Below are 25903 nucleotides of genomic sequence, written 5' to 3'. Positions count from 1 at the left end.
GATATTGCAGATTTGGGGAATAGAGCCCCAGAAATACGAATGTCTTTAGGACGCTTACAGTCTAGTGAGCAAGACTGACAGTAAATCAAATAATCACACAGACACATACATAATGTGTTTTCTGGTGCCTGTTCTCTTCCTCCGTGGAGCAATGAATTGTTTGAAATAATGGGGTTGTTGGCATGCTCTTTGGTGAGATGGATGTGAACCCTATACCCATCCCAGCTGATGCCACAGCAAACCTTTGCATTTTGGAGGCATTTGGATGGTGGCTGGGAATGAGATTGACCTTGGTGCTCCAAATAACTCTCTTGTGGATGCCTGAACTTGTATTGAGGGTTTTTCTCTAGGATTAAGTACTATTCTTTTTCTGAGACTCTATTTAAAATTCAAATCCCCAGGAATGGGTGGGTGGGATGGGCTCACTGAGTTCATAACTTGGCAGTGCTGTGTCACGAGACAGAGGGGCCCAAGGGCCCTGAATACCAAGAGATGCCCCAACGGGTACCACGAAGGGAGCTGGAGGACCACAAGACCATCTCCATCACACCTCTGCTGACTCCGTCCAGTTCTGCCTTCAGAAGTGGCAGCCAAAGAGAGGTAGAGGGAGAGTAAGGCCCAATCAAAACCCAAACCTAGAACCCCAGCCAGCCTCACTCTGGTAGCTGAAAAAGCAAGAAGCTCCAAGTCCCCATTACTTGCGGGGCCCTGCTGTATTAGATATGTCTCCTCCTTACGGGTCCCTTATGCATGTCTGTGTTGTCCACAGGTCTTGATAAGAACTTTCAAGGTTCTTGAAATGCACTCACCTAGCCCCCCCCCCCCCCCCCCCCCCCCCCCCGTGACCCTACAGTGCCCCTATCAGCACTCCGGTCCAAGAGGCCAAATTTGGCACTGTATTTAGGGTCTGCAAGGTACAACGTTCAACCTGGTTGCCAGAGAGAGGCCCTGGAGTGAGGCAGAGCCAGTTCTTCCTGGCGGCTGGAGCACTGCCCTGGGCGTGGCCGGGCTGCCCGTCTGGTCCCCTCGTACAAGAATCTGCAAGCTTCCTTCCTTGGTTGTTTCCTTCCTCCCGGTTCCTCCCTCGCCAGCCTACCTGGAGGCAGGTAATAAAGCAGGAGCGGGGAGATGGATGGATGGGAAGGGTGGAGAGCCACGTGGTGCCATAAAGCCCAACTAGAGAGGGCCTGTCTGGGGAGTGTCCAGCCTGCGGGAGTCAACGCTCAGAAGGTGGACTGTCAGCCCCCTGAGCCAGAGCCGGGGCAACAAGGCCTGGGGAAGGCCATGCACCGAGGTGGGCCAGGGCCAGGCCTCAGAGGCCTCAAGGGGGCCGAGGGATCCTCTGAGGACTTGGGGGGCTCTTGCCTGGAGGCCGGGAGGGGTTTTGGGGTGCTGAGGGAGAACGGCGAGGCCGAGGAGGAGACGACGGGTGGCAGGACGCGCACCCGGCCCGTGCGCTCCAAGGCGCGGCGCATGGCGGCCAACGTGCGGGAGCGCAAACGCATACTGGACTACAACGAGGCCTTCAACGCGCTCCGCCGGGCGCTGCGCCACGACCTGGGCGGCAAGAGGCTCTCCAAGATCGCCACGCTGCGCAGGGCCATCCACCGCATCGCGGCGCTCTCCCTGGTCCTGCGCTCCAGCCCTGCACCCCGCTGGCCCTGCGGGCATCTGGAGTGCCACGGCCAGGCCCCGCGCCCCGGGGGCAGCGGGGATGCGGACTCCAGCCCGCCGCCGCCGCCTGCCCCGCCGTCCGCGGGCCCCTTCGCGCCGGGCTGCGCCTCGTGCTCCCCGCACATGTCCCCGGGACGGCCCCGGGGAGGGGCCGAGGCTCAGGGCTCGGCTCAGGCGTCCACGGGAAGCTGGCGCCGAGGTCCCAGGGCTCCCTTCGCCTGGCCGCGGGGGCACCTGCGTGCTGGCCCCGGGCTGGGCTTCCAGCACTGCTAACCGGCCCCGCAGAGACCCGGGGCGTCTGGAGGCCGGCCGGCCAGGGAACCGCCAATGGCAGGATGGCTACAGGAGGGAAGACTGCTAAAAACGTCCTGGACCGAGAAAAACTGAAGGGCTGAGGCCTGAGAGAGAGAGAGAGAGAGAGAGAGAGAGAGAGGAGGCAGCCTTGCCAGTTGGGAGGGAACCAGAGACCAGGGCTGCACTTCCCAGCACCCGTCTTCGCCGCCCTGATCCCAGCCTGGGATGGTGGCTCTGGGAAAGGAGCAGGATCCTGCCGGGCTCTTTCTTCTGTTTGGACTTGATGACCTTTTCTTGGAAAGTGAACTTCGCATTCCTGTGCCTCTGAGCCCTATATTCTCTTGCTGGTTTTGTTTTTTTGTCTTGTTTTGTTTTGTTTTAGGCAAAAGGGAGCTTTCGGACAGGGGGACTTGTATGTGGGGAGTGTGGGTGACACCCGGTGTCGTCTGGTGACAATGTGGCATCCACATCCCTGCCTGCGGCAGTCCCCCAAGTCTGTGATGTAAGAGAAGCAACGGAAGGAACCAAATAAAAACGGAAAAGCTATCATCTCTGTCTGCTATCAGGTGTCCTCTGGGCCCGATGGCCCAGGGTGGCAGAAAGGCCTGAGGCCTGGGAGCTCACTCTGGAATGTCAGGCCCAGGGCCCGGTGCCCATAGGTAGGTATGTACCTGGGGCACTGATCAATGGCAAGATCCCAGTGTGGCTGAGCACCGTGAGGAGCACTGTGGGAGAGAGGACATTATTTGAAGAGGGGGAGTGGCTCCAAGAGACTAGGGATACAGTCTGTCTCATCTCTGGATGGGACGCCCCACTGAGCTGCTGTCTTAGGGGACGTGGGGTCTGCGCCAGTCTCGGGGAAAGGAAGCCTAGGGCAGACCAGGGACGGGAGGCCAGTAAGTCCCGCCTGTACCCTGATCCTGGGTGCCTGGAGCTCCCAGGGAAAAAGGGTCCAGTGCAGCCAGGGCCTCTATGATGAGGGGGCAGACACAGAATCAGGAAAGATTATGGGGAAGAGGTTAAGGGAATGAGATGAGGGCCTTGCCTCAGGCCAATTCTGCTGAGAAAGTGGGAGGCACAACCAGCCCTCCCTGAGAGGTCTGGAGAGCATTTGCACTGAGCCCTCCTGAGCTGATCTCTGGCCTCACTCATGCTGATGGGCTGATCTATGGGCGGCTGCTGGCCACGCTGAGAACCCAGATGTGAGGGGTGGCCTGAGGGCTCTCTGGTCTCCTTGGAGAGCAGGACACTTGCCAGCTGGGGGAAGAAAAGGGACCCAGCTCAGAATGCGGGACATCACAGAAGCTGGAGAGATGCGTATAAACCCACAGATGAGCAAGGAGTCCTCCAAACAGTCAAGGTGAGGCCATAATTAAAGATATCATGCTTTCTGCAAGCAAAACACTGGCTGGCAAACTTGGTGTCCTGTCCTCCTGTCCCCAGCCCATAGGTGTTAGGGTTCCCAATCCCACAGGGCAGGTGTCTGTAGCACAGATCCCCAGGAAGGTTCTGATTCTGGGCAGAGGAATCACAGGGTTCAACCAGCAACAGAATGTGGGGATCTGGCTCCAGCCTGCCCACTGAGCCTTCCATCTGTGGGGAGGCAGTGCCACAGTCTGATAGTGGAAAGGAAAGAGCCAGACCATCCTGAGGTCCAACCTCCGCCCAGCCCCTCACTCCTTGCGCAACCCATGGCATCACTCAACTCTAGTCCCTCACCGCTGACACAGGGTTAACATTCGTTCAGAATGTACGGTTTCTGGCAAGGAGAAGGTGTTCCGTAACAGAAGGTGTTACTGTTTGTATATTATTATAATCTTATGACCAGTCTGGACAGGGCTTCTGCCTCGCTTTAGCTCCAGGTTTTCATGCCCTGGAAACATAGTAAAATGACCAGCAAGTCCTGCTTTCTTAAGTTCCAGGACAGAAAGAGGTGAGTGTTTTGGCTCGAGGGCAGCTCAGCTCAGGCATGGTGAGGGCGCCCCCTGCAGGTGGAATCGCGCACGTGTAGCAGATGTGTGAGGTCGCAGGGAGGGATATGAAAGTACTTCTCAGTCTCTGCACTTTCCAGCTGAGTGGCCTTGGGCAAATGACCTGAGGGCTTTGAGCCTTGGTGTTCCGTTCTGTATAACGGACTAAAATAAGCACTTACATCATAGGCTGTTGCGCAGACTACATGAGAGAATGCATTTCAAGCACTTAGCATAGTGCCTGGCCCTGTGAGCACTCACTGAGTGGACGCTATTAAGACATATTCTATTCACAAGGTTGTTATAAAGAGAGAATGCCTGGGAAGGTGTTTTATAAACTCAAGTCCACAACACATTAGTTACTGTCTCATCAGGACTACTTGTTTGAGGGCACACATGTGTGTGTGTTTCCATGCTGTTAGGTGTTTGCCTAGTATTTAAAGAGGGTTTTTTTTTTTTTAAAGATTTTATTTATTTGAGGGTGAATGAGAGACAGAGAGAGAGAGCGTGCATGCACAAGTAGGGGGAAGGGCAGAGGGAGACAGAGAAACACTCCCGGCTGAGCAAGGAGCCCGACATGGGGTTTGATCCCACGACCCTGGGATCATGACCTGAGCTGAAGGCAGATGCTTGACCAACTGAGCCACCCAGGCATCCCTCAAAGGGTTTTTTTCTTGTTTTTTTTTTTTTTATTGTTTGTTTGTCATAAACATTTTCTGACATCCACACCTTATGTGACCGCTTATACAGGCACGTGGACATGGGAGTGTTTGTGTGTGCGTATGCGTATGTGCTGGTTCACCTGCCTCTCCCTGACGCATTAGCATCTGCTGGGCCAGAACACCTTGAATCTGCTAGAGATTCTCTTCCCCCTCTGTCTCTGCCCCTTCCCCAGCTCATGTTCTCTCTCTCTCTAATAAATAAATAAGTCTTTTAAAAAGATTTTTACTTATTTATTTGTTTGACAGAGAGAGACCCAGCAAGAGAGGGAACAGAAGCAGGAGGAGTGGGAGAAGCAGGCTTCCTGCTGAGCAGGGAGCCAGAAGTGGGCCTCAAACCCAGGACTCCGGGAACATGACCTGAGCCGAAGGCAGATGCTTAATGACTGAGCCACTCAGGCGCCCCAAATAAATAAATCTTAAAAAAAAAAAGGAGGGGTGCCTGGGTGGCTCAGTGGGTTAAAGCCCCTGCCTTCGGCTCAGGTCATGATCCCAGGGTCCTGGGATAGAGCCCTGCATCAGGCTCTCGGCTCAGCAGGGAGCCTGCTTCCTCCTCTCTCTGCCTGCCTCTCTGCCTACTTCTGATCTCTGTCTTCCAAATAAATAAATAAAATCTTAAAAAAAAAAAAAAAGATACGAAGGGCTAGTATACCTAAAGAGAGAAATCCTGTATCTATAAGGTTGAGAGTGGCCGCCCACTGGAAGAGTCTCGAAGGAGAGGGGGGCAGAGAAGAATGACACACTGGAAGCAGCCCCATAGCTCACGACGGGCTCCCATACACAAGGTCTCTTAGCTGCTCGTAGGAAGTCTGCACCTTCCAGGCCCTTCCTTTATCCTCGTTGCCTCCATCACGGGGAGCAGTACCTTGTCTGTCTAGCAATAAAGGAGACACACCAGCAAAAATAGGTAACAACCGACAGACTGATGTCACCAGAGGTGTGGAGAAAAGGGCACATTTATAGATTGCTAGTTGTCCTGCATCTCTGTTCCTTTTCTGGTAGAAAAAAATGGGCAAAGTCACAATAAAAAGACTCCAAGGGAGTCATCCAAATCTGAAAAAACTCTGTTTGCAAAAAGGCAGCCCCAGAGGCACGGCACAGGGAGAGATTTGTAATCATACGAATGTCCAAACGTTGAGGCTTGGCAAAGCAAACTCTGGTGTTCTAATAGAGTGAAAATCGTGAGTTAGCAGAGCAGATCGCAAAATGGTCTGTGCCCACGATTCTAACTGGAGACAGGCATGTAGGTACACGAACATACCCTAAGAGAATTTGGAGGGATGCAAACAGAGTTAGTATCTATTAGGTTCTTCATAATTGCCTTTTCAAGGGGAAAGATTTGTTTCCTCAGAGCACCTTCCAAAGAGGGGTAGGGAAATGTTTTGAGCAAGGACAGTGATCCTAGCATCCGGAGAGGGTGCCTTCAGAGGGATGCGACCTCACCGGAGGTGAAACCTGGGGACTTGCTGATAGGAGCAGGAAAACAGCAAATTTTATTTTTTTTTAAAGATTTTATTTATTTATTTGACAGACAGGGAAAGAGCACAAGTAGGCAGAGCCAGAGGGAGGAGCAGGCTTCCCGCTGAGCAGAGAGCCTGATGTGGAGCTCGATCCCAGGACCCTGAGATCATGACCTGAGCCGAAGGCAGATGCCCAACTGACTGAGCCATCCAGACGTCCCACATCAAGTTTTTTTTACAGTGTGTGTCGGGGGGGGGGGAGCTGTGGGCACACACGTGTGCTCACACAGATCCCAGATGCTCCTGGCAGGGGGTGAGCTGAGCCCAGGGCAAACAGAGGTAGGAATTAGTGTTCATGTGGACACACTGGGCATGTGGTTTCTGTCTGCATCTTCCTCTGGTTCAGCCAGCCAGCTGTAACTGGGCCAGACCCTGGCAAGGGAGCCGGGGGGTACACCTGCGGCACCCGGGACCTCACAGCCACACCAGGAAAGTGGGGGAGGGAAGGAAGTGACTTTCTTCAGCAGCCAGGCCCGGCAGCAGTGGAACAGAAAGGTCAGTCCATCTGTCTAGCTGCAGGGGCTCACAGCTCAAATCCCCGCAGGCAGTCAGACCTCGTGGGGGTGGAGCTGGAGGAGCCCCATGTCCCCTTCTGAAGGCTGTGGCCAGCCCAGCACCTCACTGCTCTGCAGAAACCGGTCCCAGAGTCCCTAAATCTTCACGTTACAAGTCTGAAGCTCTGTGTCTATGGGAAACGGATTGCCGCCCAAACCCATTTTGGATGATGAGTATGGCCCATGGGCCTCTGTGGAAGACCTAGTTGGGAGTAGGGGGTGTGGGGATGCGGCCACTGCAGGTTGCAGACCCAGCAGCTGGCTAGGCTGGGCTTCCCAGCCTGGGAGCCCCAACCTGAGGCGCCTCCCAGCTTTTCCCCTTGGAGGGGGGTGTAGGGGGAGTGGGGGAGCAGGCAACCCCACCTCTGGTCATTCCCCTCCTCACTACCAGGCCACTAGATGGCACCGTGAGCCCAGCAGCACACAGTGAGGGGGCAAGCCTGGCCCGCCCCCACCCCCGAAAGCCAGCCCACCCTGCAACCTCACAGCCACGAGCCACCCTGGGGACTTCTTGGCTTTTTTTTTTTTTCCTCTTAGTGTTTTTATTAAGTCATATAAGTCATGTAAGTCATGTAAGACCCCTTTATGTTGGGTTCATTTTGTTCGAGGCCAGCACTGCCCAATAGAAACGTAATACAAACCATTTTTTAATTTTTAATTTTCTAAAGAGTTATTTATTTTATTTTATTTATTTATTTGACAGAGAGAGATCACAAGTAGGTAGAGAGGCAGGCAGAGAGAGTGAGAGGGGGAAGCAGGCTCCCCGCTGAGCAGAGAGCCTGGTGTGGGGCTCGATCCCAGGACCCTGAAATCATGACCTGAGCTGAAGGCAGAGGCTTTAACCCACTGAGCCACCCAGCGCCCCTAATTTTTAATTTTCTAGTCAGCATATTTTTAAAAGGCCAAAAGACGGAGCTGGCATTCATTTTAATCCTGTTTTATTCAGCTCAGTGTAACAACAATATTATTACTTTAATATGTAATCAATGTACACAGTATTCATGAGACATTATACATTCCTTTTTGTACTAAGTATTCAAAACCCAGTATGTTCTATACTTACAGCACGTTCAGTTGGAACCAGCTATATTTCAGCGGCTCAAGAGCCACCTTTGGGCCAGAGGCTATGGTCTCTTTAGGCCGGACAGCCGGAGGCCCCATGGGGGGGCCCCGGGTCAGCTTCCAGCTGTAATACAGAATTCTGTCCAAGCCGGAAACTGACTTGGAGTCTAGGGGTCCCAGGCACCCAACTTCCCACTCTCTGCATGAGGTCTCATGTTTAAAAAGACACTAGCACATTTCCAGAAGTTCCTGGTCAAGGAAGCCCAGCTCACTCTCCTGCCCCACCCCTGGCCTGGGGGAAGAAGAGCTTCCTTTAAGAACCTAGATGAGGGGAAGTTCTCTCTCTCACTGCCTACCCCGGAGGCTTGCATTTTGCAAACAACAAAGGGTTTCCTATATGAAGCAAAAATTCTTAATTTAATATACTCAGATTTACCAAACTTGACAATGTGTGCCAAAGCCACACAATACGTTCGAAACTTATGAGCCTCTGGAACCTTTTCAGCTCCCCAGACTCCCCCTGAGCCCCTAGCACATGGCTCTTCTATGCCCTGTTCCCCTGCCCCCCAAATCCCCCCCCCCAACCTGGGCACAGCCCTTGCTGGAAGCAACATTTCAGAACCCAGCTTGACACACAAACCAAAGCTATTTCTTTCCACTGCAGTGGTTCCTCTTGCTCCAAACCGGCTCCAGGACCAGGACAAGGGACTGATGTCTGCTTGAGAGGAGTGTTCCTCCGTTTCTGGCCTCACATTTGGGATATCAGAGGATCTAAACCCCACAACCTCTGCGACCCCATCCTGTTTCTGCCTTCCCACCCCCCAACCTGCATGACCGTAGGGGCTTAGAGTCTTTCCTCTTACCCTCTTCCACCGCCCACCCCAACACACTCACAGGAACACACCCAGGGATTCCAAGTCACGCTTCCGAAACACTGTAACGAGAGAGAGATCGGGGACAGGGGAGATGTGGAGCCTGGAGGAGGAGGCTGAAACAGGGAGAAGACAGGAGAGGGAGTGAAGAGCGACAGCAATAATCAGAGAGGACCGACTCCCAGGACTGAGGTCCTTCAGACCAGCGAGCTCCTGAACAGGAGTATCTTTGCTGCTTTTTCAATTAGCAATAATCGCGCCTCGGATAAACCTCATTGGCTACGATACTGCCACTGCGCAAAGCTCTTTGCTGCTTTTTAAAAGCACCCCAGAGGGGCGCCTGGGTGGCTCAGTAGGTTAAGCATCTGCCTACAGCTCAGGTCATGATCAAGCCCCGCATCGAGCCCGGCATAGGGGCTCTCTGCTCAGTGGAGAGCCTGTTTCTCCCTCTGCCCCTCCTCCTGCTCATGCTTTCTCTCTCCTTCTCAAATAAATAAATACAATCTTTAAAAAATAAATAAATAAAAGCTCCCCAGAAAAGCTCAGATGGGCATGAGATAGACCCACACTTCCTTCCTAACACCCCTTGGTGAGATGCTCAGAGACCCACTGAGGCAGGATCCTTCCTTGGTGCTTAGTCTGCCCTCTCCTCCTGGAGGAGGGAGCCAGGCTGTGATCTGGACACGTCCGGGGGCTGGAGGTCAGGTGGGATGCCCTAGGGTAGGTCCGGGGCTCCGCGTTGCCTGCGAGAGAAGAGGAAGGGCCGAGATAGGAGGAAGTGTGACCCGCTCCAGAAGAGAGAGGGCTGCGTTTCCCAAGACGGTTGAAGACAAGCTCCTTTGTGACCCACTGGGTCTGTTTCCCCCATCTGGAGCCCCAGACCAGAGAGGCGGGCTCTGTGGCTGCAGTGGAAAGGAGAGGCCCACCGAAGTCCCTCTGGGCTGGGCTGGGCTGAGCTGGGCTGAGGCAGCACACTGCATGGTCTCAGGGGAGAGGGAATTGAAAAGGAAAAGCATCTCGGAGGAGGGTGGGGAGGGAGGGAGGCTGTGTGGTGTGTTCTCTCTCTCTCTCTCTCTCTCTCCTCTCTCTGACTTAACCTAAGCCTCACCCGGGAGAGGAGCCTCTTTGCTCTGCTCTCTGAGCTGCTTTCTGTCACTTCCCTGCCCATCTGTGCTGTCAGCAACACCAGCAAAGTTGGCCTCGAACTTGAACAGATCTGAAGGCTCCAGCTTCCCGAAACTCCGCGGGGGCATCAGGCCGGCTTCAGAGGCCCGGAGAAGCCGACCCCTGCCCTCGCTCCCCTGGGGGACGCTTCAGCCCCCGACCTGGCGGCCCCAGTCTGGGCTGAGGCATGGCGTGCTGAGCTCCCTCTGCAGCCGAGCGTCTCAGCCTGAAGCAGGAGCAACCCCAGACCCAAGCCAACATGGCCAACCCGGGGCAGCCTCAGTTTCCCTCAGCCCAGGAGCCAGGCACCGCCTCACCGCTGGAGCTGCCGGAGATGGAGAAGCTCCTCACGAAGGTGGAAGGCAAGGAGGACAAGCCCCTGAAGCTGTCCACATCCCTCTCGGGGGCCCTGGACCTGGAGCAGAACGGCCACGGCCTGCCCTTCAAGGCGGTATCGGAGGGGCGCGCCGAAGCCGCACTGCCCTGGTCAGCCTCTCGGGCCAGCTCTAGGCGGGCGTCCTCTGTTGCCACTGCCTCCTCTGCCCAAGACCAAGAGGTCCCCAAAGATTACCTCATCCTCGCCATCGCCTCCTGCTTCTGCCCCGTGTGGCCTCTCAATCTGATTCCCCTCATCTTTTCCATCATGGTAAGTGTGGCTCTCCGTTCCAGGGCTCAGTGGGCGCCAGACCCTCTGCCTGGGGCGTGTGGAACACAGAGTTGGGGGCGGGGGCTTGGGGGAAGCCTCCCTTTCTCACCAGGCCTACCGCCCCTCCTGCTGGAGAGGGGGCCGGACCGGAGACCTTCTGTTTGCTGTCCTCCCTCCTCTCTGCTCTTCTGCGTGGCAGCGACTTTGCACATACCCTCCTGGGAAGGGGAACCCCAGGAGCCACCCCGAGCTAAACTCTACGCTGCAGACAGGTGGCCAAGTTGGGGGGCTGGCCTTTTGCTGGGGGTGTCGTCCCAAGTGGGGCTGTGGGTCGGTAGAGGTTGGGGCCAGTGTGGGGTCTCAGGACCCCGAGTTCTCGGGAGGGGAGCCAGCTGCCTCCACCCCTCACCCCAGGCCACCTGGGTATTCCAGTGGCCTTTGCCAGTGCTGGTTTCCAAGAGCGGCTGTGACTTCCCTGCCACACGCAGGGGGCCCTGGGGCCGGGCTCCCCCAAGGCTGCTCCTTCAGGGAGCTGGGGGGGACTGTTTTTGCTGGGGCCTTCTGGGCCTTGGTGCTCACACTGATTCCAGCATCTGTCTTGAGTCTGTTTTTAGGGTAGGGGAGGTCTGGGCCGTGTGGGGGGTGAATGTGTGTCAGAGGGCATGGCCGGCCCTGCCTAGGAGCATGTGGGCTAGTCTTCGCTTCTCATACACTTAAGTGCCTTGTAGCGTTCTGAGTAGACTATCTTAGCTTGTCCCCAAACCAAGCGGTATGGATGGAGCTGCTTATAGAAGATCCCCAGAAAATGTCCGTGGATGTTGGCAAATGACTTGAGTTTCAGGAAGGGGGTGGGTTGTGTGAGAGAGAAAGCCCAGGCAGGCAGTGGCAGAAGGGAAAAAGACAGCGGGAGTAGTAAACTCCCAGCCCCGGGCTGCTCAGGGCTGGGGGACAGGGCGGGGAGATGCTGTCTGCTTCCCTCTGGAGTGACGCCCCTGCTGAGTCATTTATCACCAAGTCCTTAGGACCTGGGGTCACTCCTGCTGCCCCCCCAGGGCTGTCCTCTGAGAAAGTGCCTGTTTCCTCAAACACATCCTTCTGCCCCATGGAGGCCTGGTGTCCAGCTGGGGATGCTTTCCCTGATTCCCCGTCAAATCTAGCTCCACCTGCCAGGACGTCAGGAGACCCCGGTGGCATTCTTGAGACTTGGGATGGGCACAAGAGCCAGGGCTGAACAGGGGCCGGAGGTGGGGGGGTCTTTGAGGCGTTTCCTGTGCTGCCTGCTGCCCTTGGGAGGCAGCTGGGGGCAGAACCAGGTCCCAGGGGTGCAGCCGGGAGCTCTGGGCGGGGCCAACCTCTTAGTTACAGGGAGAAGCCCCGGGAGGGGAGACAGACTTCGGGGAGGGAAACCACACAAGGACCCAGGAGAGAAGAGTTGCTGGAATCCATCTCCTTGTTGGGGAGGCAGTGTGCAGACTGGATAGACCCTGCCTTTGTCAAAGACGCCTGGGTCCCAGACTGAGACCACTGAGCCCACTCCCAGCACAATTCTACAGCCTTCTCAGTTTCCCGAGTCAGTTCTGAAGGTCACTGGGCCAGGGGCGGGGATTCCGGTGCTAGGTCAGAACCAGACACTATCACCAATTCCCAGGAGCCTCCAGTCCGGTGGGGAGAAACTTGGAAACAGATCCTATAACCCATTGTAAGACGACCTCCTGCTAGACCAAACCACAGCATATCGTGGGGCCTCAGGCAAGTCACTGAAATCTCTCTTCTCAGTATTCCCATCTGCAAAATGGATGTCACATAACACCTACATTAGAGAGCTGTGTGAGGGTAAAGGGAGATGAACCACACAAAGGGCTTGAGGACAAGGGCTCTTACACCATAAGCAATAAACTGAGTGGTACCTGAGTGTCTCCCTGGCCGGGGGTGGGAAGCCATCATGGCTTTTGGGGGCTTTTCTTAGAGCTTTGACTTATAACACACATTTTATACAATTCACCTGTTCAAAGTGTACAATTCAAAGATTTTCACAGATCCACGCTACCATAACCACAGTCTGTTTCAGAACATTTTTTTCACCTCCAGAAAAGCCCCATGCCTTTTTTTTTTTTTTAAATAAAATCACTCCATCTCTCCCTTGACCCCTCCCAGACCTGACAAACCACTAAGCCTTCTATCTCTATGGATTTGTCTCTTCTGGACAGTTCATACCAATGGAATCATACAGCGTGTGGTCCTCTGGGACCAGTGGCAATCTTCTCCTGGCATTTACATCACAAGATCTGGAGCCAGAGAGAGGTGTGGTCAGGCTTCCATTGTGGTGGAGAGGCTGGTGTGGGGTAAGAGAAAGGATGGGAGGGGCCCCACTGAGCCTGGCAGCTGGGAGAAAGAACTTTTGCAGGAGCATTAGGTGAGAGATGAAGAGGTCTGGACCAAGACCCTGTCAAGGGGCAGAAAGAGTTTCTGGAAACCCAAGAGTTGTTAACACAGACCATACATTTATTAATTCAGTCAATCACTCATTTGTCTGGCAAGTTGCTTGTTTGGAGGCGACTAAGTGGTAGAGAATGATTGGGTGCCCCATTAACGAACACACCTCTTTTACCAATGAGGTGCCATGTTAGGCATTTGGGAAGATGGATGACATGGTGTATTTGACATGGCCTATGGATGCAAGAGTATAGTGATGGAGGGAGGTGGGCAGGGACTCACTCTAGGAATTTAAGTTTTATCCTAGTGGCTCCGGGGAGCGCCTGAAAAATTTTAAGCAGAGGCATGATGTGGTCTATTCATCTTTTAAAACCAACACTTCACTGTGCTGGGGGAAATAAGCTTGAGCTGGTAGGACTGGGAGCAGGGAGACCCCATAGGAGGCTCTTGAGATTCTAGGAGGGCTGATGAAGGTATGGACCAAGCAATGGCTTAGGAAGGAGGGCACTGATAAGAGGATTGTTGAAGTGAAAGTAGCAGCACTTTCTTCACACTCCTGGTTACCCGGCTCCTGGGGACTGCGGCATTTAAGGGGTGGACAGAGGGAAGGGGACAGGAAAGAGCTTTGAAAAGATTTCAGGGGGTGGGAGGCAAACTAGAGGAGAGGGGGAGACACCCACAGAGGAGCGAGTTTGAAAGGAGGAGGGATGGTCCAATGCGGTGCAGAGGTCAGATCCAATAAGGAATGTCCACTGGTTGGGCCATTTACAGACCCCCGGTGACCCTGGTAACGGACAGCATTAGGCAAAAAGGAGAGAGGTGAATGATGGCATTCATAAAGAGTGCAGAGATGGGATCTCGAAGAAGGACCCTGTTCCTGGGAGCCTGCAGGGAAGGTCATGATGGCAGAAGGAGATAGAAACACTCAAAGGAAAAGGAGCTAGTTCATGCTATATGGGCTCCATGCCACCAGGGATGTGGAGGACAAGGCCATTTGCTGAGAAAGAAGGAGCTGGTGACAGAGGAGAGGAGAAGTGACAAGGGACAGAGAGGCCTGAGGGCTCTGCTGAGGCTGGATCCCATGGGTCTGAGTTGTTATCAGCCTGTGCATTTTTTCCTCCAGCTATTGGTACAGAGTCACAGATGGGACATTGGCCCACCTGAGGCTGGGGATGGCAGGATTGCCATGAGGGTAGACCCACTGGCACAGAACGATGCTGGTGAGTGGGGGCAGAGGTGGCACACTCAAGGATCAGGCTGGACTGGGATGGCGTGAGGCTGGGAAATTGGTGATGACCTTGGAGGAGAGGGAGGGGTCACAGGTTGAGGCTCTAAGAAGTCGAAGGACAGCTGCTGTGCAAGAGAGGCATGAGAGAGATGCCGGGGGTTGAGGTTTCAGCAGAGGGATTGTGTGGGGTGGCGGCGAAGTGGAGTACAGTTGTGGAAATGAATTTCCAAAGAGAACCATGAGAAGCCAGGAGGTAGGAGCCCAGGGGAGCCCCGTGATAAGGGCTAATTATTCTCATTTAACACATGAGACAACAGAGACACTACAGCAGTGCCTTGCCCACGGTCACTCAGCTGGTAAGAGGCATGTCAGCTGGATGCTGACTCTAGTGTTGTCTCCATGACCCCGCCCTCCATCTACCTCTAGGGACAAGGATGGTGTGTCTTTCCCAGGAAAGCCAAACCTTTGGGGCATTTGTGCAGGAAGGGCAGAATCCATTTCCTTCCTTCTTCCTGTCCACTCTCCCCGCCTGTCCCCCACCCCCCAGCTGTCCTTCCCCATCCCTACTGACTCCGTCAGTAGGAGGCTAATGGGCCAGCAGTGTCCCTCCCACTGTGGCTTAGACAGAGGCTCGGCCTGAGCCGCTGGGATCCCAGGTATCCAGAGCCAGCCCTGCTCAGCACAGCAGCCTCCAATGACCCTCCCAAGGTGGCCAGGGTAGGGCTGCCTTCATCCATTCTACTCCTGGGTCAGGCTGAGAAATGTCCATATTCCCAATGCCAGCAAGGTCTCCTCTCCACCAAAGGAGCTGGACCCCAGGCTTTCAGCTGGGCTTTCAGCCCAACAGTGCTTAAATCAGCATCAGATAGACCCGTGTGTGTGGGTCCCAGGCCATGTGACCATGTCCAAGTCCCTCAACCCCCTTCTGTAGCTTCAGCTGTCTCATCTGTAAAATAGGTGTCATAAGACCATCAATCCCATAAATCTGTCAGGAGGATTAACTGGGTTAATATGTGTGAAAACACCCAGCACAGAGTCTGCCATATAAAAAAGGGCAGTGGTTACTGTTATCATTAACACCAAACAAAACTTTGTAGTCTTAGAGCAAAGGGCAGATCCCTAGTGGCCAACAAATTCTGAGTTTAGTCAGTCTGGGGGAGATGAGTGCTAGCCCTCATGCCACTGTTGGGGGGAAGAGCAGCCCAGTCTGTGGTTTTGGTGGAAGCCTCAGAGAAGCCCCTTCTCTGTTGATTCCTCCTACCATATGCAGGAGTGCGGAAGAGGTTCTGAGTGGCTCAACACTCCCTTTCTTGGGCATTCTGGGTGACCTGGTTATTTAACTGACCTGTGGCAGGCTCCCTTTCATGCATTCATGCATTCATCCAGCAAGAGCGCTGAGCCCCAACCAGCACTGATCGGCTGGCACGCAGACGCGTGGCTGAGAATATCAACATACTTCTCAATGTGTTGGCAAACAGCTGATGTCTCCAAGTCCTAAGCATCCCCAAACACTCCCACCCACCACACAGCAGCTACCCCAACTCCTTCTCCAGGACCACACTCCCCCACATCCCCTCCAGCAACTATAGTCAGGCATTCCAGTAAGAATTGCATTGTCGTAGAGAGAGGGACATGAATGGGGCATGGGGAAGCACATTCCTTGGCTTTGACCAGCTGGGATTTGCTCCATCTCTGTGGAAGGACAAATAGCTCATCAGCGATCAGCTGACCACATCTTGTCAGATGTCAGCAGGTCTCCATAGGCCTGCTGGGGCTTGGCCTGAGCCTCATGGGGGGTGGAAGCTCTTTCCCAATAAGTTCTGTTGCCATCCTCCTCTGGCTGGTTTCATCCACTGGCAGCTCTCCCCAGAACCTTCCCTACCCCACCCACTTTCCTCCCCAGCCCTACCAGCTCTCTCGGACTTTTTTCAATGCCTTTCCTCACTGATCTATTAACCCGAATTCATTTTCTCCCTTACCATTCCCACAACCATTGCAATCACAAATGATCTATTAATTCACAGTCATTTACAATCATTACTGCAATTATCATTGTGTCTTCAACTTGAGCCATTTTGTAGAAGAGGAAGAGGATGCCACTAAGTGGGGTTTGAAATGCAGCTAGTAATTTACTCATTAAAAGTAATGAAGGGTCTTCTTCCATCCCTGAGGTCGAGGGATGGGTTTTTCATTTGGGAACTAATGGGGGGACTTTGGAAAAGAGTGTCAGCTAGTGGTGAGAAACTTCTAGATAAAAAGTAGGGCTCTACTCTTCAAGGCAGCTATTCTCTCCATTTTACAGATCAGAAAACTAAGATTTACAGAAGAGTTGTGAGGTTTATGTGGACAGTGTATGACCCATAATGTGTATGACCCAACAAGGCAGGTGCAGTCAAATCTACCTTGGTCATCTGGCCATTCCCAGTGCATCTTCCTCAACGTTGTCCCTCCGGCTCAAAGGAACAGGCATGACTGGGATGCACAGGCTGATGGCTCTGTGGATAAAGAAGAGGGATTGGGTTTAGAGTGGCTGAAAAACTCATCTCTCCCTCTCTCGCTTCCCCTCCCCACCTCTCCTACCCAGGCAACCACACATATGCCTCTCTCCACAGTCCTGAATTGTTGCTGCCCCATGCACAACGATTTCTCTGGCAAGTGAGGAGAAGGACTCATCACAAACCCTGTGCCCCTCCCCACTGTGTGCCATGCTTACAGCTGAGAATGAGTCTCTTGGCAATAATTCAAGGTAGCCCCAGCATCTCTAAGGCCGAACTTCCTGGAAATTCCTGAAGCCTGTCTGTATGTTGCCCCCTCTTCCTCCCAAGAGGAAGGTGTTTCCTTGGTGTTGAAGTCCTTCGTTCGGTGACCTGGGCTGGCCATGCAGCGAGCTGGAGGTGGCGTGGGTTAGTGGGTGGGGCCAATACCCCGATAACAGATATCTTTTTTTTTTTAAAGATTTTATTTATTTATTTGACAGACAGAGATCACAAGTAGTCAAAGAGGCAGGCAGAGAGAGAGGAGGAAGCAGGCTCTCCGCGGAGCAGAGAGCCCGATGCAGGGCTCGATCCCAGGACCCTGGACCATGACCTGAGCCGAAGGCAGAGGCTTTAACCCACTGAGCCACCCGGGCGCCCCCAGATAACCGATGTCTTTCCTCGGGTACCCACCGCCTTCATTTCACTCATGAATCTTCTATTCACTTGGACTGTTCCACTGGCTAAGTTCAGTGGTGAGAACTCGTACTCTTTTTCTCTTCTTTTATTCTTTACTTCCTCACATACTTACTGAAGGCCTCTTAGGGCCAGTCTCTAGGTTACAGAAGAGGGACCCCAAGCTTGAGGCTGAACGGCCCCTGTCTTCAAATCTAGGGAAAGAGACCGACACAAGAACTGATGACACGAGGTGGGAAGGGAGGAAAAGAGCAGGTGTAAGATGCTACGGGAGCCCCAAGGAGGGGCTGACTAATTGCTCGTGGGCATCAAGGAAAGTTTGACTGAAGGTGCCCCTTGAAGGGTGAGAAAGAGCTGCTGAGGTAGCAACACGGAAATGAGGAAAGGCATTCCAGCAGAGACAGCAGTCCATGAAAAGGCGCCAAGCCATAAAAATGTGTCCCTTTGGGGACATTTGGCCAGCTCAGTTGGTAGGGCATGCGACTCTTAATCTCAGGGTCATGAGTACAAGCTCCACGTTGGGCATAGAGCTCACTTAAAACAATTTCTAAAAATTAAAAAAAATAGGAAAAATTAATTTAAAAAATGTATCTATTTTATGCGGCGCTGTGTGACCAGGCTTATGGCTGTTGAGAAGAGGTTGGCTGGGGGCAAGGCTGTTGCTGAGAGACTCATGAGGACGAGGCTGGTGCAGTCTCCAGATGAACTCTGTTGTGGGAGTGGGCTGGGGCAGTGGGGTCAGCTGGAGAGGTAGGGACATGCTTGAGGGACGTTAGGATTGGGGCACCTGGGTGGCTCAGTGCGTTAAAGCCTCTGCCTTCGGCTCATGTCATGATTCCAAGGTCCTGGGATCGAGTCCTGCATCGGGCTCTCTGCTCAGCGGGGAGCCTGCTTCCTCCTCTCTCTCTGCCTACTTGTGATCTCTCTCTCTCTGTGTCAAATAAATAAATAAAACCTTAAAAAAACAAGAAAGGTCAGGAATTCGATACGTGATTATATTTGAGGATGAGGAGAGAGAAGCCCCTCATCCAGGGTCATCAGTCAGCTGTGGATGGTGGGGACAGGCCCCCAGGAGGTCTGGTTCTGAAACCTGTGTTGCCCTCCAGGCTGCCCTTTTAGGGAGTTGGGAGGCTGCACCTGCTCCTTGTCAGGTCTTTGCCAGGTCCAGGTTCGCCTGTGAGTCTCAGGATGGGCTCCTGCCCGAGCCCCGCCCATGCCTCAAGCCAGACCCACCTTCTCTTTCACCTCTCACTGGATGACACTTGCCCATTGTCACTGGGCACCCTGAGGTCCAGAGGCGTGGATGCTCACAACTTTCTGCCCACACCCACCTACAGATCCGTTGAGGTGTGACACCACCTGTACCCATATTTGTCTAGTCTCCAAGGACAGCAGCGCTCTCCTCTGCTCCTGTAGTTCAGTCCTGTGCCCAAGTTCAGATCTCTCTCGGCTGCCCTGGGACATTGGGGCACCCAACACTTCTTGGTCTTTTCAGCCTCTCCCTCTGACTGGATCTTTTTCTCTCCTGTTTTGTTTTCTTTTTTATTTTTATTTTTATTTTTAAAAGATTTTATTTGTTTATTTGACAGAGAGAGAGATCACAAGTAGACAGAGAGGCAGGCAGAGAGAGAGAGAGGGAAGCAGGCTCGCTGCCGAGCAGACAGCCCGATGCGGGACTCGATCCCAGGACCCTGAGATCATGACCTGAGCCACCCAGTTGCCCCTTGTTTTCTTTTTTAATATTTTATTTATTTATTTGACAGAGAGAGACGGCGAGAGAGGGAACACAAGCAGGGGGAGAGGGAGAGGGAGACGCAGACTCCCCACTGAGCAGGAAGTCTGATGCAGGGCTCCATCCCAGGACCCCGGGATCATGACCTGAGCAGAAGGCAGATGCTTAACGACTGAGCCACCCAGGGCCCCTCTCCTGTTTTGATGAAATCGTCTATAGAGTCGCCCAGTTGTAGGCCCCCCACGAATGCCTACAAGACAAAATCCAGATTCCATTTTGTGATAGTCAGGGCCCTTCTTGACCTCACCGTTCTCCCCTTCCCCAGTTGCTTCTCTCCCACCAGAAGCCCTTGAAGGATGGAGAGGATGTGGACAGGTGGTTGAGGGGAGCAGAAAGGCGGGCAGGAGAGTTGCACCAGTAGGTGCTCAGACTCGGAGGAGATCAGACTGGCTGAGTCCAGAGGTTGTGGAAGGGAAGAGTAGAGGATAAAATCTGGAAGTGCAAAGCTAACCTGGATTCAGACTGTTCTGGGAACAGTGGGGGGCCATGGAAGTTGCTGGGCAGGGTCGCAGGCTAAGCCACTGTCATCTCCTTGAACTCGTGCATCAGCCCCCGACTCTCCACCTCTTCTCTGATCCCACCCATGACTGCATGCCAGGGCCCTAGCACAGGGTCCAGCATAAATCTCTGTGGAGTGGAACGGTGGTGTAGGGAATGGCATGGAGGTGAAGAGAGCATAGAGCTGGGGCGTGGATCTTCAGGAAGCTGCTGTGCTTGAGTGAGAAGTGGCAGGGACCCAGGGCAGGTGCAAGGCAGCTGGGGAGGACTGCAATGAAACTGACCAGGAAAGGAAACTTATCGGCAGGGTGGCAAGGGACAGGTATTGTGACCGAGTGGTTGGACTCCAGGCTGTGGTAATGGGGCAAGTGGGCAGAGGAGCACGAGTCCAGGAGCAGATCCGAGGCAAAGCGAATCTGATGGCATCAAACAGTGTGGCAGGAGGTGGCTCTGTCCTGGGAGGAGCTTGGACAGGGAGACATGGGGTGCGGTGGGGGTTGGTTAGGTTCTGTGAAGAGAAAAGGACAGGACCTGGGAGACAGGGGTGCCCTCCTGAAGAGAACAGTGAGGGGAAGGGTATCTTCCCTGAACTTCAGCGTCTTTAAAAGTGGGCAACACTGGCAACCGCACGGGATGGTTCTGAGCCTCAGTGAGATTGTTCAGGTACAGTCCTTAGCAAGCTGCCGGGCACAAAGTAAGCACTCAGTAAATCATCCTCATCACCAACAATGCCACCATCATCAAGGGACTCCACTACATTTCGATGCGAAGTCAGGACCTTCCAATAACTGGAAAATAAAATAACCAAACAAGTGGCCTAAGACCCTGAAAGCAGTCACACCTTTAGGGAACTCCTGCCTGAAGGTCACAGGCCAGCCCGGGCCAGCTGGTTGACTCCTGAACCGTGATGGGCAGGGGTGTGTGTGGGACCTCCATGGACATGCTTAGGACACAGCCCCACCGAGCCACTCCAGGATCTCCCAAGATCCTTTCTGGCCATCCGCCCGCTCACCCACCTGCTTTCACCAAAATTAAATAAGGCCGAGAAAAACTGAGCTCACTGAGAAAGAGTGAAGTATCAAACGGGGCCCTGTAAAGCCAGGCGTGTGTGGCTCCCCACACACCCTAGCCTCTCAAGTTCAAACCTTTCAGATTGCGGAAGTCGGCTCAGTTGAACAAGGATGTGATTCCTGGGTGGAAACTAGGAGGAGGGAGGATCAATGATGCTTTTTTCCTGGTGTGGAAGAGGAGGGTCACAGAGGAAAGGAGGCAGGCACCTCGGACCACAGAAAAAGCCAACGAGCCTCCTTAGTGTGGCCATAGCAGTGAGCCTTGGACGGGGGCCCAGGGAGGCCTGGCTTATCTGCTCCCGCCTGCTCAGCATGACCTGGCCCCGGCCCACCCTCCCAGACCCTCGGGCTCCACCATGCCACCCGCCACCCTGCCCACTCACCGTCCTCAGAGCAAGTGCCCTGCACTGCTTGATTCTGCTTCCAGCCAGGGGCAGGCTCGGCCGGGGGTTCCCACAAGGGGTGTGAGCCTCCTGAGTCCAGGCCAGTTCTGCGGGAGAAGCCTGCTTCCCAACCCCAATGGGTGCTGGAATAGAGGCTGCAGTGGGGGCTGGGTGGGTTCTGGAGGCCAAGGCAAGGGGCGCCCCCCCGCCCCAGTCTGCTGGGAACAGCCTTCCTTAGGTCTCTGCCACCCTTTCTCTGCAGTCCCGAAGTAGCGTGCAACAGGGGGACCTGGACGGCGCCCGGAGGCTGGGCCGCCTGGCCCGGCTGCTCAGTATCACCTTCATCATCATGGGGATCATTATCATCATCGTGGCCGTGACTGTCAATTTCACAGGTGAGGCCCAGCTGCGTGGAGCTCAGCGAGCCGGCTTGCCTGGGATGAGGACCACAGAAGGGCCCAGCCCAGCTCCCTGGGGAGGGCGGTGGAAACGGTGTAAGAGCCTGTAGGGGACACAGGCTGATCCTCTCTGAGAAGTGACCCTATCCCTGGCAGGACCCAGCTGAGTGGGACAGGCTTCTGCCTTGCCTTATGCCTGGATCATTAGAAAAGGGTGTGCAAAGAGCCTAGGCCTGGGAAGCAGAGGTGGCCAGCTCCTATCCCAGCTCAGAGGGCTTTGGGTCCTGGGCCAGAGTTGTGTCTGGCTGAGCCTTGAGAGTGTCACCCAAGGTCATGGCTGTGATGTTGCTTGGTGAATGGTGGGCTTTCCCTGCAAGCATTCCTGTTGAGACAGCCAGCAGGGACCAGACATAAACAATGCATGTCATGGGATTTGGCAGTAACCCTCTTGTGAGCCCCCAGAGCTGGCCCAGGGAAGTTAACCAAGCAGGGGCACCTTTTTCTTTTCTTTTCTTTTTTTTTTTTTTTAAGATTTTATTTATTTATTTGACAGAGAGAGATCACAAGTAGACAGAGAGGCAGGCAGAGAGAGAGGGGAAAGCAGGCTCCCTGCCGAGCAGAGAGCCCGATGCGGGACTCGATCCCAGGACCCTGAGATCATGACCTGAGCTGTAGGCAGCGGCTTAACCCACTGAGCCACCCAGGCACCCATGGGGGCACCTTTTTCAAAGCAAACTCTCAGCGGCTCAATGGGCCGACATAGCTCTGAGGGTCTGGGCTCTGTGGGGCGGCACTGTCCTTTCACCTCCCTGCACGCACCCGCCTTGAGAGGACCCCAAGCCTCTCTGCCTATTGCACTAGTCAGTCTAAGCTCTTCCCCTAAAGACTTTGCTGCCCCAGACATGCTGCGTGGACCAGCGGCAGCGGCTGCTGAACTGGGGAAAGGGTCAGAAATGCAGAGTCTCAGGCCCCGATCCAGAGCCACTGAATCAGAATATGCATTTCAATAAGATTCCTGGCCCTGTCCTTAAAGGAGGCACTGATCTGGAACCCAGGGGTTCAACCTGGGGTGGAAAGCCTGGGATTCAGTGGTGGGGTCACGGGCAAATTTGGCCACTTTGGAGAGGGGAGAAGAGGTCAAGTCTGTAATCAGCTTGCCCTGTGTTTAAAACCCACAGCCCCCACTGTCCAAGTGTCTGAAATAAAATAAAGTTCTCTGGGGGGCTGGCGGCAGGGCAGTTACATGGGGTGGGGGGACCCGCCAGCGCGGGCATTAGCTCAGGAGCCCCCTCTCTGTCTCCTCCTTGTCAAGCTCGCCACAACTTTGTCCATGGCAAATGACCCCTGCTGAACCCAAACTGGCAAAGGGAATGGCTTTTTAAGCCATTTAAGGAATTTTTAAAATTCAGGCCTCAATGGTTCTTTGTTCGGGGGGGGGTGTCCCATGGTGCGCGAACCCACAGCAGAGGCTGTCTCCTTGCAGCAAGTCGGAGCTCTTTTCCACCAAGAGACCCCGATCAGGCGACCCTAGTGCTCTTTCCCACCCGGAATCAAAACCCCAAATCCTCCAAACAATGGCCTGAAGCCCTGTTCTGAGCTCCGCGCTGCCACGACTGCTCTTCTCGTTACAGTGCAGAAGAAATGAAACAGACCAGGGCGCTGCGCTGGCGGAGGCGGCCCTGGGCAGCCCGAGGTCTCCACGCTCCCGCGCCCCCTCTCCCGCAGGAGGACAGGACAGGGACGTCCATGTACTCCCAAAGCACTGACTTGGAGGGAAGCCCCCAGGCCTCCCCACTGTCAGCCCACCTCAGATGCGAAAAAGCGCCAAGAATGAATAATGGGGTTTAATCTCCTGGACACGGCCCTGTATTTGGCCTCTGTGCTCTGGCTGGTTTCTCACCCCGCCGTCTCCCGGGATCCACCGCACCACAACACTGCCTCTTGGAGGGGGAACCAGCCCCGCAGAGGAGACGGAGACGAGAGGGACCGGACCGCGGCAGGAGAGAAGCTGCACACTCCCCACGTGTCTGAGGACCCGGAGTCAAGCTGTGGGACTTGCTCTTTTGTACTTTTCTTTGGGGCAAGGGGACAGGGTGTAAAAAGAGTTATTTGCATGCCTCGTGCCACGTGCTTCCTGCGATCCCAGCTCAGGGGGCCCGCTGCTGCTCCGCGTCCACCCTGGAACCCCCCTTGGGCGCCCAAGATGAGCAGCTGTCTGGACAGAGGTGACAGCTACATGCATACCAGGTGGCAACACCAAGAGGTTGGCTGGTGAAGACAGGATCAGGAACTGCAGGACCCATAGACAATCTCCAGCTTTTCAGTCTCAGGAGCATCTCTGCTGAGAACTCCTGTCCCAACATGTCTCCCTGGATGACCCAGTCTGCCTCTTGTTTCCTTGCTCCCTGGGCAGCCGCCTGGGGCCTGACCCCAGCCCCGCTCAGCCAGGAGAGGAGGAGCCCGGATCTGAGCTCCCTTCCTGCCATGGCCTCCCTGATGGTCCAGGCTGCACACTGGGGCCCCATGCAGGGGTGCTCAGGTGGGGCCTGGGCCCCGGCTCCCAGCCTAGCAGCACCAGACGCTCTCTATGCCTTACTTACCCTGAGCCCCTGGCCATCCACAAAGCACAAAGACTTTCTCTTGGGTGGGGGGAGGGGGTTGGGCCACCTTTAGGGGAAGGACTTCCCCGGAACTCCCAGGCTGTAAACAGGGGAGTGGGCCAGAGGGTTTTTATGAAATATGATTTGGTCTAGAGAGTTCTAAGACAGAGGGAAGAGCCTGGCTGAAGAGGCCAGTCTTTGGGGTAGTAGGAGGCCCTGGGCACACTCACATGCCCGGAGGCAGGGGCGACACCATGGTCTCTGTCTCAGGACCTAATGGAACACCTGAAAGGACTGAGCAGGGTCCTTTGACCTCCTGTCTGGTTTCCGGCCCCCGGATTCTCCCGAGGCTTCGGCTGCACAGGATCTGCCCACAGGCGCCCCTCCTATGCCCACCTACCTCGCTGGCTTCAGCTCCCAGACTCTCAGAGAGGAAAGCTCCAGGCTTTCCTGCCCTGGGGGACCCTGCCCAGCCATCAGGTTTCTCCAGCCGCAGCCAGACCAGCCCCAGGCTGGCAGACTGTTCCCCCCCGCCCCCCCCGCACTCATTCAGGGCCCTTGTGCCTGCTCGCAGGGCCTCTGCTTGTCTCCCCGACACTCCTCAGAGACTGCTGGGAGGGAGTCCGTTAGTACAGAGGCTCTGTCTACCAGGAGTCTCAAGGGCAGCTCTGAGCCTTCCAGGAGGGCCTTCGTGGCAGGGGAGGGGTGTAGGACCCAGGGGCCCTGGCAGGATCCTTCTGGGGCCTGTGTTCCTACGTCAGTTCCCCACCTGGGGAGCAGACACCAACCTCTCCAGACCCTAAACGAGGGGCTGGCTTTGCTTTACAAGACCTCTGAAGCCACAATAGCAATGCCCCTGTTGGGGGAGGGAAGAAGAGAGCCCAGAGGATTTGTATCATCTGCGAAGGCAGCTCAGGCCAGGAGGTGAGTCATGAGGTCTACGGAAATGGTGGCTCATGAGTTGGTGGTCCTCTGGCCAGGCCCCGGGGCCCCAGGCTCAGCACCCCAGCGAGAGGAAGGTGCTCAGACGGAGCTCAGAGGCTCTGAGGGTTGTGGAAGGAGCCTGATCCCTCTGTCGGGAGGAGAACAAGCCTAAGGACCAGGAACCCTACAGAGATCAGACTGGGAAGGTGGGTCCCTGACTCCCCTGCTGCCCACCCACAAGCAGCCTGGCACCCTGAGGCCTCACCCCTCTGCTCCCAGCTCCATCGTGGGTCCTGCCCCTGGCTGCCTGAACCCAGCAGTCTTCCAGCTTGGGGCAGCCTCTCTCATGTCCCAGAGGAAGCAGCGAGAACTACACCCCGCCGCCGCCCGGCACCACACTCTCCAGTCGGCTCCTCTGTACCGCTCGGCATGGAAAGAAATAAAGCTGAAAGTGCATGTGCCCCGTGGGCCTGTGTCTTTGTGCCGCTGGGGTCCAGGGGTCTCCAACAACAGGGAGCAGGGAAGGGAGTGCACTCAACCTTTGGTTCCAGGGTCGGGGCCGGGAGCTGGGCAGTGGACAGCCTGGGCACGCTCGAGGTGTTCCCCTGGGCAAGTTCGTCTTCCCCAGGCCTCAGTTTCTCCAGTGAGGAATACTGGACCCACCGTCCTTCAGGGGCCCTTTCTGCATCTGAACAAGGACCTCAGGCACAGAAAGAAGAGAGCGGGAGCGCGACACCTGCTCACAGCAGGGCACATGCTGGGGTTTCACATACACGGGGGTCAGATTGGTAAACAGAGGCTCAGAGACTTGTCCCAGGTCTCACGATGCCTGGTACACAGAAGGTACTGAATGCACAGTGAACAACCCTCTCCCTGGGGCTGACCCGAAGTTGGCTTCTTGCTGCCATGCTTTGCCACCCAGAGAGGAAGCC

The 25903-nt window shown here is 55.0% G+C and overlaps 2 protein-coding genes and 1 pseudogene across 2 annotated transcripts; 2 read left to right on the top strand and 1 right to left on the bottom strand.

Moving 5' to 3' along the window:
• The first annotated feature begins 1284 nt into the window (after positions 1-1284).
• BHLHA9 (basic helix-loop-helix family member a9) lies at positions 1285-1947 on the top strand. Its single transcript, XM_045986243.1, has one exon. It carries the CDS (start codon positions 1285-1287, stop codon positions 1945-1947), a length of 663 nt encoding a protein of 220 aa, XP_045842199.1.
• A 6899-nt stretch (positions 1948-8846) lies between these two features.
• LOC123930308 lies at positions 8847-8970 on the bottom strand (annotated as a pseudogene).
• A 954-nt stretch (positions 8971-9924) lies between these two features.
• Positions 9925-25413, top strand: TRARG1 (trafficking regulator of GLUT4 (SLC2A4) 1). The gene is made up of 3 exons (XM_045985758.1): positions 9925-10475; positions 21312-21444; positions 23079-25413. The coding sequence occupies exons 1-3, from the start codon at positions 10089-10091 to the stop codon at positions 23090-23092; spliced, it is 534 nt and encodes a 177-aa protein (XP_045841714.1). The 5' UTR covers positions 9925-10088; the 3' UTR covers positions 23093-25413.
• The last annotated feature ends 490 nt before the right edge of the window (positions 25414-25903 follow it).

The sequence above is a fragment of the Meles meles genome, chromosome 18 (assembly GCF_922984935.1).
Source record: "Meles meles chromosome 18, mMelMel3.1 paternal haplotype, whole genome shotgun sequence".
NCBI classification, from domain to species: domain Eukaryota; kingdom Metazoa; phylum Chordata; class Mammalia; order Carnivora; family Mustelidae; genus Meles; species Meles meles.
Note: the sequence above shows the minus strand (reverse complement) of the source record. Positions and strands in the feature narration are given on the sequence as shown.